General features: G+C 61.4%; 1 protein-coding gene across 3 annotated transcripts; it reads left to right on the top strand.

Annotated features, from left to right (window-relative positions):
* Positions 1–3,271: 3,271 nt before the first annotated feature.
* On the top strand, positions 3,272–11,716 carry R3HDM4 (R3H domain containing 4). 3 transcript variants are annotated; one of them, XM_063161008.1, is made up of 8 exons: positions 3,272–3,413; positions 5,735–5,889; positions 5,999–6,117; positions 6,593–6,716; positions 7,080–7,165; positions 9,436–9,521; positions 9,675–9,730; positions 10,363–11,716. In XM_063161008.1, exons 1-8 carry the CDS (start codon positions 3,370–3,372, stop codon positions 10,464–10,466), a joined length of 774 nt encoding a protein of 257 aa, XP_063017078.1. In that variant the 5' UTR covers positions 3,272–3,369; the 3' UTR covers positions 10,467–11,716. The 3 variants fall into 3 exon arrangements, with proteins under 3 accessions (XP_063017078.1, XP_063017076.1, XP_063017077.1); XM_063161006.1 differs by having other exon boundaries at positions 7,080–7,240; XM_063161007.1 differs by lacking the exon at positions 3,272–3,413 and having other exon boundaries at positions 5,378–5,889.
* Positions 11,717–11,747: the final 31 nt, after the last annotated feature.

Below are 11,747 nucleotides of genomic sequence, written 5' to 3'. Positions count from 1 at the left end.
CGCCCGGCAGGCTGCCGCGCTCCAGCGGGGCTGGGGGCCAAAGCTGGGCAGCGCCACGGGCGGGCAGCCCTGGAAGGGGCTGCCGGGGGGTGAGGGCAGTGCCGTCGGGGTTGACACCGGGTTAGGAAGGAAGGAAGGATGTGGCCCCCTTGATCCCTCTCAGGCTTGGTCCGATGTCTCCTTGGCTTAAGGGCTACGGTGCGTCGCAGGCTTGGCGCTGCCCCGTTGGGATTGAGGTGCTGCTTGTCCCAGGCAGGCTCCAAAACTCGTCCTCAGGCTCAGCAGGCAGCAGCTGGAGCACGGCACATCGCCCTTTCCCTCGCAGAGCTGGCACTTTCAGGGTCCCCTGCTCGCAGCCGGTGTCCCTAATCCTCAGCTGGGTCAGTGTCCGGCAGGCGTCGGCGCAAACCTGTGGGACAAGTAGAGCAGAGGGTCAGCGGAGCTGTGGGCAGGAGCTGGCGAGCAGGAAGGAGTTAAAGACAGCGCAGGAGCCTCATTAATCTCGAGCTAATGAGATAGGGCGGCCGGGCCTGCTGCTGGAGGGGGAAGGGGCCTGCCGGACCCGATAGCCCTGCCCGGCCCTGCAGGCAGCGGATACCGGCGGACCCACGCCCGCTGATAACAACAGGCCCTGCTGGGGAGGGACATCCACCGGGTCCCCCACAGGGGACAAGGCACATCCCCTGCTGGGGATCCCACATCGTGGTGGGGCGTGGGCAGCACTGGGGGCTGCCCTGCACACTGGAGCGGCCCCAAAGCACCCCGGGGCAGATGCCAGGGGATGGACAGGCAGAGCTTTGAAACCCTGGCAAACCGGCTCAGTCCCCTTGCTCCCCTTCCCTGGGGGGCCTCCAAGGCAACACGAGCCTGCAAGCAGCTCATCTGTGCTTTGCCCCAGTGGGAAACACCGAGGGGATTTCAGCTTGACCCTGCAGAACCCCAACACCCTGGTCTGGATCCCTTCTAGCACTGAGCTCTCAAGCCCCGGTGTGACCGGCAGCCCCCGGTGTGGACGGCCAGTCCCGAACCGTGACCTCGCCTGCACTGACGACAGGGAAGGAGCTCAGCGGAGCACCGCGGTTGTACCGGGCACGGTCTTTGCCCGTTTCAGCTGCCACGGCAGGACCCTCACGGGGCCAGAACAACCGGCAGCTACGCCGCGATCCCGCGCGTTCTGGAAAGAGGAACCCGCTGCCAGTGTGGGCTGCGGGGCCGCGGCTGGGCGGGCGGGCGGGAGCCGCTTCCCCCACGCCTCGCCGGGGCTGCATCCGCTCCCGGGCCGGCTCACGCCATGCACGGACACGTCGCCGCCGTCACGGCAAGCTCGGCAGCCACCGCCTCCATGGGGAGCCAGCAGAGGCGCGGCACAAGCGGGCCAGCAGTGGCCGTGCCTCAGTTTCCCCTCTAACCAGCGCTGTGTGGCCCTCGCGGAGGGCAGATCGCGGTACGGACGCTCCCGCACCGGAGCCGCCGCTCACCGGCCGCGCACCGCACCTCAACCCCGTCCCCAGCGCCACCCACGAGCGAACCGGAGCCGGACCGAGCCGGGCACGTGCTCCCGGCCCCCCGGGTGACACGGTGCCAGCACCGGGCGCGGAGCCGCCTCCCCGAGCACCGCGGAGCCACGCTGCCGCTTCTCCACAGGGAAACCCGAGTGGGGCGGCCACAGCCGGGGCTCCGTGGCACTCCGGTGACCTTGAGCCGTGCCCCTTTGTCCCTCCGGGGCCACGGGGGCCGTGGTGCGTTGTTCCCCGCCGTGGGGCGGTGACCGGGGGGTCCCGCGAGGGATTCGAGGCGGCGGCGGCGTCACCCGCGTCCCCGGGGCAGGTGCTCGGCAGCGACAGCGGCTAAAAATAGGCAGCGGGGGTGTGACGGAAGGGCCTTTGTGCCACCGACACCGGGGCTGGGCTGGCCGCGGCCGGACACCCCCCGGGCGGGCTCACGGCGTTGCCGGGAAGGGCTCCGGGGGTGTCGCGGAGGCTGAGTGAGGAAGAAGAGGAGAGAGACAGCGTGGGTGCCCGGTGGGTGCCGTCCCCGGGGAGCCCAGGAGAACAGGAGTCCCATCCCCAAAACGGAGCCCGGCCCCGCTCCCGGCGGCACGTGGCACCGGCGGCGCTCAGCAGGACCGGGCACGGAGGCGGCGGGGCCCCAACGGGCCCTGGTCCCGCGAATAAACGGGGGGAAACGGCCGCCCCCGACGCGGAGAGGCGAGCCTGGGTCGGCTCGGCCTGGCCCCTCCGCCGTCCGGACCCCGGGACACCGCGGGGCTGGGGGGGGGGGCACAGGGCGGGGCCACGGGGCTCTGCCCGGCCCGGACAGCAGCGCCCGGCGAGAACGGAGAGTCAAGGCCGGGACCGACCGCGGGGGAGGAACCCCAGCCCCGCGTGGGGGAGGCGGCCGGTAACCGGCCGCGGGGGGAGGGGGCGCCGCGCTCCCGCCCAGCACCGGCAGCGGAGGGCCCAGCCCACCTCGGAGAGGCGACCGGTCTTGAGCTCCGTTCCCCGGCCCCGGTCCCGCCCAGCCCCCGACTCCCGGTCCCGGCTACGGCCGCGGCGGAGCTCCCGTTCTGGGTGCCGATCCCATCGGCGGGAGCGGTGCGGCGGCGCGTCCCCCCTTACCCGGTGCAGGCCGTGCGCCGCGAAGCCGCATAGCAGCCGCGGCCGCCCGGGGTCGGGCTCGGCGGGGCCGGTGCGCGCGGGGCCCGCGGCGCTGCTCTCCCCGCGGGCGGGCGGGCGGCGGGCGGGCGGCGGGACCCGGCCCCGCCCCGCGCCGCCCCGCCCCGCGCCGCCATTGGCCCGCCGGGCCCGGAGCGCCCCGCCCCTCCCCGCCCCGCGCTCTCATTGGTCCGTCTATCCCGGAGAGCCCCGCCCCTCGCCGCCATTGGTCGGCATGCAAATGCTGCGCGCGGCGGGGGCGCGGCCGCAGCGCCGCCTCGCGGACGGGCGGGGGAACGGCGCCGGGCAGGGCGCGGGGCCCGGTAGAGCGGCGGAGGGGGGGGGCGGTTAACGGGGGGCAACGGGGGGTTTAACGGGGGTTAACGGAGGTTAACGGGGCTTTAACGGGGGTTAACTGGAGGTTCACGGGGATTAACGGGGGAGCTGTGGGGGGACAACACGGATTCACGCGGGGTTAATGGGGTCCGGCAGCCGCCGAGCCCCGGTTCCTGGGGCTCCCCGAAGCACCCCCGGTGCCCCACCTCCCGCGACGCCCGGGGCGGGCTTCCCGTGCCCCCGCCTCCCGTGACGTCACTTCCAGCGGGCGGTGCCGGGCCCGGTGCCGCCGGTGCGGGCCGGGGGTGGAGGAGGCGGAGGGAGGTCCCGGTCCCGGTCGTGGTCACCGTCCCGGTTCCGATCCCAGTCCCGGCGCGCCATGGTGGTGCTGCGGGGCGGCGCGGGCCCCGAGGAGCCGTTCCCGTGAGTGCGGGCCCGGGGCCGGGCGGGCCGTGGGGCGGTCGGGCCGGGCTGGAGCCCCCCGGGCTGTCGGTGCGGGCGGGGAGCGGGCGGCGGCGGCGGCGCCTCCCGGGACAGCCCGTCCCCAGCTCCCCGGGCCCGCGGGCGCTGTCAGAGCCGAGCCCGGCCCCGGCATAATGAGCCTTATAATTAGCGTTTATCCCCTGGAGGTCACGGTGCTCCTCCCGCTCACCGGGGGTGGGCTGGAGCCCCCCGCTCCTGCACCGGAGTACCGGGGGCTCGGGACCGTGCGGAACGACTTTGTTCTGCTGCCAAGGGGTCAGTGACAGGAATAGCTCCGAAATCCCCCGGCAGAGTACGAGTTCCTTGGGAATGGGACGGGAGGAGAGGGCAGGAGTCTGTCTGTCTGTCTGTCTGTCTGTCTGTCTGTCTGTCTGTCAGGCCCGGTGTCCCCGGGGTCACGGTTTGAATGATCCCTCCTGGGGTCCCATCTGAGCCTGGCACCGATGCTATGATCCGACACGGGTCACTGTCCCCAGGTCACTGTCCCCTGTGACCCTCCCTCCAGGCTGGCACTGGGCGGAGGTGGCAGTGCCAGGGCAGACGTGGCAGTGCCCGGTGCCAGGGCAGCCTCAAACAGCCCTGAAGGCTTCAGGAAGGGAGTAAAGCGTGGCTCAGCCTGTTCCCCTCCCAGCCACGGGGCTCGGGGGGTTCCTGGGGTGCTCCCCCTGGGTTTTGACATCTCTTTTGGGGCTGTGTCTGCTCCAGGGAGTGCCCGGCCTGCATCTGTGTACTCAAACCCTCGGCGTAAGGTGACTCCCTCTGTTTATTCAGGTTTTTGTAACCGTCTTTGTATCACAACTTGATCCGCCAGCCCTGGTTGCTGGCTGTGGCAGGTTGGGTTACTGCTCCCCACCTGTCCTCTGGGCATTGCCTTGATACCTGAGTCTCTTTTATTCTTTCCAAGCCCACCTTTGCCACGGATTGTTGTTTATTTTACCCCCCCACCAGCAGCCAAAACTGTATCACTGCCCTCCATGCAGGAAAAGGGGAAAAAAATCAAGGTTTTGGCGAGGGTGAGCAGCTGGCTGTTAGCCCAGGCTGCAATCGGACAGCACAACCTGCTCTGCCCTGTGCCCAGATCAGCTCTGCCAGCACCTGATTGCAGGACTGGGGCTCCCATAAATGCTGGAAAGGAGGGGACACGGTGGGGACAGGGCCCTGTGGATGGAGCAAGGCTGTGACGGTGTTCACAGGGGTTGTTGGATGAGGGAAGAGATGAGGATCTGACTCCATGTTTCAGAAGGCTTGATTTATTATTTTGTGATATATGTTACATTAAAACTATACTAAAAGAATAGAAGAAAAAGTTTCATCAGAAAGCTGGCTAAGCTAAGAATAGAAAGGAATGATAACAAAGGTTTGTGGCTCGGGCTCTGTGTCCAAGCCAGCTGGGCTGATTGGCCATTAATTACAAATATCCACATGAGACCAATCACAGATGCACCTGTTGCATTCCACAGCAGCAGATAATCATTGTTTACATTTTGTTCCTGAGACTTCTCAGCTTCTCAGGAGGAAAAATCCTAAGGAAAGGATTTTTCATTAAAAGATGCCTGCGACACAAGGCTGTGGCAGTGGAGGCAGTGGTCACTCTGGGCAGCTCCTCGTCCTGCATGGACACTCCTGGGGGTTCTTTCAGGGGTGTTGATTTTCTCCCCCACCTTGTGCTGTGCTAAAGGAAACCCACACGACCCTGAGGGGAAGTGAAGGCAGCGAAACTTCCTGTCTTTGGTGTTTGGTAAACTTTGAAACCCGAGCAGTTGCGTTCAGCACAGCGCTCGTGGCGTGGCTTCATTTTCCCGTAAAACGCCTCAGTTTTATGGCCATTCCTCAGCCGTGCCTGTGACCGAGCAACGCCCTGACTGTGTGGTGAGCAGAGCACCTTTGGGTGCCCCCAGGAGCTGGCAGTGCCAGGCTGGGGTGCTGTTCCTGCAGGTGGCAGGGTCGGTGCCAACCCGCTCATGACCACGGTGAGCGTGAGGGGATGGGTCCATTGCTTTGCTTCCTGGTGAGCAGGGATGGATCCATTGCTTTGCTTCCTGTGTGGCACACTTAATTGCCCAGGTTAATCACCCAGGTTAATTACCTGGCCCTCCCAGTGCTGACACACAACTGCTTAGAGCTTGGAGGTCACGGTGACCCGAAGGGAAAAGGAGGATGTGTTGCTGTAACAATGGTGCTGATGCTCCGGTGCCCCATCCCGCTGCTGTGGCTGCCCCAGCCCCCTCAGCTGGGCTCACCCCTGCTGCTGTGCCCCCCAGGAGGATCGAGGACTGCCTGCCCCTGCTGCAGGACTCCCCCTCCAAGCGTTTCTCTCCGTCCAAGAGGAAGCAGTACTACATCAACAAAGCCATCCGCAACTCCGACCTCATCCCCAGGGCCAAGGGCCGCAAGAGCCTCCAGAGGCTGGAGAACAGTAAGGACCAGCAGGGTTTCTCCCCAGGGCAACCCCTGAGCTGTTCTGGGGGCAAGGAGCCTCTCTGGAGGTGCTTTTCCCCCCTCTGAGGCTTTGCTCTTGGCCCCAGCTCGTTACCTGATGACGCTTCTGGAGCAGGATGACTGCGGGAGCGACGAGGGAGAGCTCAGCCACTCTGCCACCCCCAGCATCTTCACTGAGGCCTGCAACAATGAGACCTATGTGGAGGTGGGTGCAGCCACCCCCACTGCCTTGGGGACGCTGGTGTGGCGTGTCATGCTTGTAGTTCACTCCTCCATCCATCCATCCCTGTGCCTCCCTGTGCCTGAGCTGCTGCACTGCAGCTTCTGCCTGGGTTTGGTGTCAGGATGGGATCTGTGTGTGCTGGGGGGTGACGGGCTCCTGGCATCCATGGAATGGGGGAATTTCCAGGCAGATGCTCTCATGGAGAGTTGTGCCTGCAGGGCAGCGAGTGCCTGGTGAGCTGCAGCACTTCCTCTGGCACAAGCCCCTTGCCAAACCCCCATTGCCTCACACTGGGTGTTTTGAAATGCGGCCTCTCCCTGGTGTGACAGGGCCGCACTCAGGGCCATCCCTGGGGATCAGAGGGTGAGGAGGGGGCTCATGGGGTGTGGGGAGGGGCCCTGGGTGGCTGTGCACCCCCCAGACCTCTGTAGTGGGGCTTGGTGGCTTCTCTTGTCAGATCTGGAACGACTTCATGAACCGCTCGGGAGAGGAGCAGGAGAGGGTCCTGCTGTACCTGGAGGAGGAGGCCAGGAAGAAGCACAGGAGGAAGCTGCCTGTCAAGAACGAGGACAAGTGGAAAGGTGCTGGGAGGGGAACCAGGGTGGGGACAGCCTCTCCCTTCCTTGTGTACATTCTGGGAGGGCTGCACCCACTCCCTGTCTGTGGTGGGGCCAGGGGCTGCCTGAGCTCGCCCTATGGGTGTGGCAATGGGGGGAGCTATGCCTGCAGACCCCCAGCATGGACCTGGGAGGGTTTTTGGGAGCCAGAAGAGGCTGGGATGATGGGCACAGCCACCCCCAAACCCCCTGTGCTGGGGAGGGCATTGCTGCTTTAGGGGTGACTGTAAAGGGAGCAGCTAGGGGGACACTGGCTCCTCCCAAAAAGTGACATTTTGAGCTCTGGAGTTGTGTTAGCTGTGCCTAAATCCCTTTTCCTTCCTGCAGAGCTCCCTGCCTACACCCCCCAGGAGTGCTTCCAGCGCATCAGCCGCCGCCTGCGTGCCACCCTGAAGAGGGGCAGGATCCCCATGGTGAGCTGGGGACAGCCTGGCACAGCAGGGTTAGGGGGCATGGTGAGCTGGGGACAGCAGGGCAGGATCCCCATGGTGAGCTGGGGACAGCCTGGCACAGCAGGGGTCTCTGGGGTGTTGGAATTATTACCAATAAAATATAGATATATAAATAAAAAATATATAAATATTACATATAAATATTATATAATATATAAATAAAATATAGGTTATATATAATATATAATAATTTATATAGAGTATACATTATATATAATATATATATAAATAAATATATATAGAGATATATTTAAATATATATATATAATATAGTATATAGCATATAATATATATTATATAGTATGGCTGGACAGCACGTGCCTGAGCTTGTCTGGCCCTTGCTGCTTGACCAAATAGTGGCACTGTGGTGTTTTCACCCTAGAGACACTTTTGGCTGGCTGGGTGTGTGGTGTTTCACCCCACAGACACTTTTGGCTGGCTGGGTGTGTGGTGTTTCACCCCACAGACACTTTGGGCTGGCTGGGTGTGTGGTGTTTCACCCCACAGACACTTTGGGCTGGCTGGGTGCTGCAGCTGGGCCCGTGGAGACAAGTCCAGGCCTGCAGGAGCTCTGGTGGTGCTGGGATGGAGCTGCCCCCCATAACAGGGGCTGCTCCTCAGGTTTCCCTCTGTGGAGAAGCTTTAAGGGGATGGTGAAGGAAAGGAGTCGGTTCTGATGGAGGGTTTGGATGCAGAGCTTTATTCTGGCACTCAGGCCTCTGAATGCAGCACCAGCTCCAGCAGAACTCCCTGAGCCCGTGGGTGCTGCTCCTTTAACCCCGGGGAGAGGGGCAGGGAGCCTCCAAGCAGGGACAGGAGGGGAGGGACAAAGGGACAAAGGACACCTGGATGGCCCCATTGCCCCCAGGGGTAGAGGGCATCCTGTGAATCTGCCAATTCTGGAATGCCAGGATTGACAGACAGCGTTCTGAGGGGAAAGGAGAGGTGACTGACACACCTGGGAGGGAATTATAAGGGAGAAACCCAGAATATCTGAGGCAAACCATGACTTGACAACAGCGGGGGCTGCCAGGGGTCCCTGCACAGCCCAGAGCTGTGCCCTGACCTTGTGCCACGTTTCAGAGCAGCTCCTGGGAACGTGCTCGTGCTGCAGACACACATCCAGCTCCCAGCACATGGGCTTTTCCTGGCTCAGTTCAGATTTTTCTGGCGCTTACAGGGCTTTTTTTTTTAGTGGTTGTTTCCCAGTTTCTGTGCAGTGACAGCAGGTGACAGGTGAAACAGGGCATGGGGACAGCAGTGGAGCCTTTGGGGTCTTCACAGTGACCCACACAAGGTTATTTGAGGCAACTCTGATGTATTTTGAAAGGGGGTAAAAGTGCTGAGCAGGAAGGAGAGAGGTAATGTGACCGTGTTCACAGGGAAGAGATGAGGATCTGACTCCATGTTTCAGAAGGCTTGATTTATTATTTTATGATATATATTACATTAAAACTATACTAAAAGAATAGAAGAAAAGGTTTCATCAGAAAGCTGGCTAAGAATAGAAAAGGAAAGAATGATAACAAAGGTTTGTGGCTCGACTCTCTGTATGATCCAGCTGACTGTGATTTGCCATTAATTACAAACAACCACATGAGACCAATCACAGATGCGTTTGTTGCATTCCACAGCAGCAGGTAATCAATGTTTGCATTTTGTTCCTGAGGCCTCTGGGCTTCTCAGGAGGAAAAAATCCTAAGGAAAGGTTTTTTCATTAAAAGATGTCTGCGACGAGGTAAAATTTGGGGCAACTCCGATGTATTTTGCAAGGGGGTAAAAGGAGGGAGGTGAGAGCAGCCCTGCACTTGCTCTGCCAGCCCTGGGGGTGCTGCCACCCTGCTCCCTCTGCTCTCTGGGGCTCTGTTTGTTTTTCCCTGGTGCTAATTAGAGCCTCTCAATGCAGCCTGGGCTCCTCCTGCCTGCTGCCTTGTTTGCCTTCAGTGTGCTGCTCTGTGTCCCTGGGCTCACTGAGCTCTGCACAGCACTGAGCTTTGGCTGTTGGCTGTGAGCACCAGGGACGGTGCCAGCCCTTGGCACACACAGTTGGCAGGAGCTGGATCCTTCCCTGCCCCAGGGGCTGGAGATGGGAGATTTGGGAGATTCCTCCTCCTCCTCCTGCTGTCTGCCATCCAGTTAACTTGCCCAGGAGCTGCTGGCATTAAATCCTGGGGAATGAGTTGTGCCATCACTGTCCTTTCCTCGCTGAGTTCCTGTCTCTCTCCTCACAGGGGACTCTGGAGGGGCTGGAGGAGGAGCTGCTGGCCTTCTTCTCTGTCACCCCTCAATCTGTCTACACAGCACTGATGGATAACAGGTATTTCCCCATCTCTGGGGTTCCCCAGGCTGCAGAGGGGATTTGGGAGCACAGGACGCCCACCTGGCCTGTTCTGTGTGTCCCCAGGAGGATGGAGGGCAGGGCAGGGACACACAGGTCAGGCTCTAACTAACCCTGTCCCCTCTCCCCCAGCTTTGAGAGGCTCCTGCTCCACGCCCTCTGCCAGTACATGGATCTCGTCTCTGCCAGTAAGAGCCCCGTGTCTGCTTGGTTTTAGTTTTGGTTTTTTCACTTTGTTGTTGTTTTTCCCTTTCCCTCCATCACTATCTTTTCCTCCCTTCCTCCTCTGGGCCCCGCCTTGCCCTGGGGCTCAGAGATAACCCCACGATCCCACCCCTTGTGCTTCCTCCCCAGCAATGCCCTGAGCTCCCTGGGCAGCCCCAGTGGTCACCAAGCTCAGCCAGACCCGGCTCTGAGGGGAAATTTGGGTGGTCCAGAGCAAGAATCTGCTCACAGGGTTCCCTCTCCTGCAGCTGCTTCCTCTTCCCAAGGATCAGCCCTGCCGTTCTGGGCATCCCCAAAGGTTTTGTTGCCAAGGCAGGGATGGAATCAGGCTCCATCCCTCCAGAGGAGGCTCTGCTGTGTTTCATTAGGAGCTGTTTGTGGCAATCAACCTGTGCGCTAATGATGGGGAGAGTGAGCCCCAGGATGGAGGGCACAGAAAACAGGGCAGCCTGTGCCCACCACAAACCCCAGGATGGAGAGGACAGAAAACAGGGCAGCCTGTGCCCACCATGAGCCCCAGGATGGAGGGGAAGGGCTGATGGAGACCCCTGAGAGGGAAAACAGGGCTGTGCTGACCTCTCCATCCCACCCTCAGGCTCGGACATCGAAGGGAAGCGCCAGATGAAAGTGAGCAACAAACACCGCGTGTTCCTGCCCCCGGAGCTGCTGCTCTCAGACTACCTGGGCCAGATGAGCTGATGGTGCCCCCCACAGCCCCTCGTGTGTCCTGTGCAGCCTCTCCCGGACCCTCCTCAGCCCTTTCCCTGCTCCCAGGCCGGGGCTTTGTGGCTGTGCTGGCAGCGGGTGCAGAGCAGGTGCCTCTTGCCCGCCCTGCTGCCAGTACAGCCCTGCTGGAACTGCTCGTGTGTCTATTTATAACCCAGGTGTTTTTAAAAAAGAATCAGGCGGGGCCAGCCTCCCTCGGTGGGGTGATGTGGGTCCAGATTTTTCTGCGGTGAAACAGCAGCTCCCCGGGCGGCTGCTGAGCAATCGCTGAGGCGGCGGAAGAGCCCCGGGGCTGCCGCGTTCCCTCCGGGGCTGCCGCGTTCCCGTTGTTCCCGCAGCCCAACCGGGGGCTCGGCCGGGGCGGGGTGTGGGCAGCTCCCGGTGCTTTTTACCCCATGCCCAGCCTGCAGAACGGGGCTGGTTTTAAGTGTAATATAGCTTGTGTTTTTTATCACGTGTGTATGTGTGTGTGTGTATTTACATGTGTGTGCTGGAGGGGTGCAGCCCCCTTTGGGGCTCTGCTTTTCCATGGGGGGGGGCAGATGTGCCAAGGGTTGCTCACAGGGAAATTTTTGCTGGTTGTTCTTGTCCCACCATGTCACTGACTGCCATTAACCCAGACCCAGGAGGCTCAGTCGGGGTGGGTTGTGGGCAGCTCTGGGTGCTTTTTACCCCATGCCCTGTCTGCAGAACGGGGCTGTTTTTAAGTGTAATATAGCTTGTGTTTTTTATCATATGTGTGTGTGTGTGCTGGAGGAGTGCAGCCCCCTTTAAGGCTCTGCTTTTCCATGGGGCATTTTGGGGGTCCCTCTATGTGCCAAGGGTTGCTCACAGGGAAATCTTTGCTGGTTGCTCTTGTCCCACGATGCCATTAACCGTGGGCACCCCCAGACCCAGGAGGCCTGACCAGGGCTGGGTGTGGGCAGCTCCCGGTGCTTTTTACCCCATGCCCAGCCCGCAGAACGGGGCTGTTTTTAAATGTAATATAGCTTGTGTGTTTTACCACGTGTGCGTATTTATATGTGTGTGTGCTGGAGGGGTGGGCTCTGCTTTTCCGTGGGGCATTTTGGAGGTCCCTCTATGTGCCTCACAGGGGAATCTTTGCTGGTTGTTCTTGTCCCACGATGCCACCGACTGCCATTAACTGCGGGCACCCCCAGACCCATGGGAGCCCCTCGCGCCTCCTTCGCTGGTTCAGCAACAATAAAAACGGTGCTCCCCTGCTCCGGCTCTGTGTCTCCATGGGGATGATGA

Source organism: Melospiza melodia, chromosome 7 (assembly GCF_035770615.1).
Source record: "Melospiza melodia melodia isolate bMelMel2 chromosome 7, bMelMel2.pri, whole genome shotgun sequence".
NCBI lineage: Eukaryota > Metazoa > Chordata > Aves > Passeriformes > Passerellidae > Melospiza > Melospiza melodia.
The sequence above is the reverse complement of the archived record's forward strand: the minus strand, read 5'-3'. Positions and strand labels throughout refer to the sequence as shown.

What these genes read in the sequence shown, in the direction of transcription:
- R3HDM4 (XM_063161006.1), top strand. Translation starts at nt 3,370, where the DNA reads ATGGTGGTGCTGCGGGGCGGCGCGGGCCCCGAGGAGCCGTTCCC. An exon ending in GGCCCCGAGGAGCCGTTCCC is followed by an intron (nt 3,414 to 5,734) that starts GTGAGTGCGGGC and finishes TGTGCCCCCCAG; the next exon opens with GAGGATCGAGGACTGCCTGC. An exon ending in AGCAGGGCAGGATCCCCATG is followed by an intron (nt 7,241 to 9,435) that starts GTGAGCTGGGGA and finishes CTCTCCTCACAG; the next exon opens with GGGACTCTGGAGGGGCTGGA.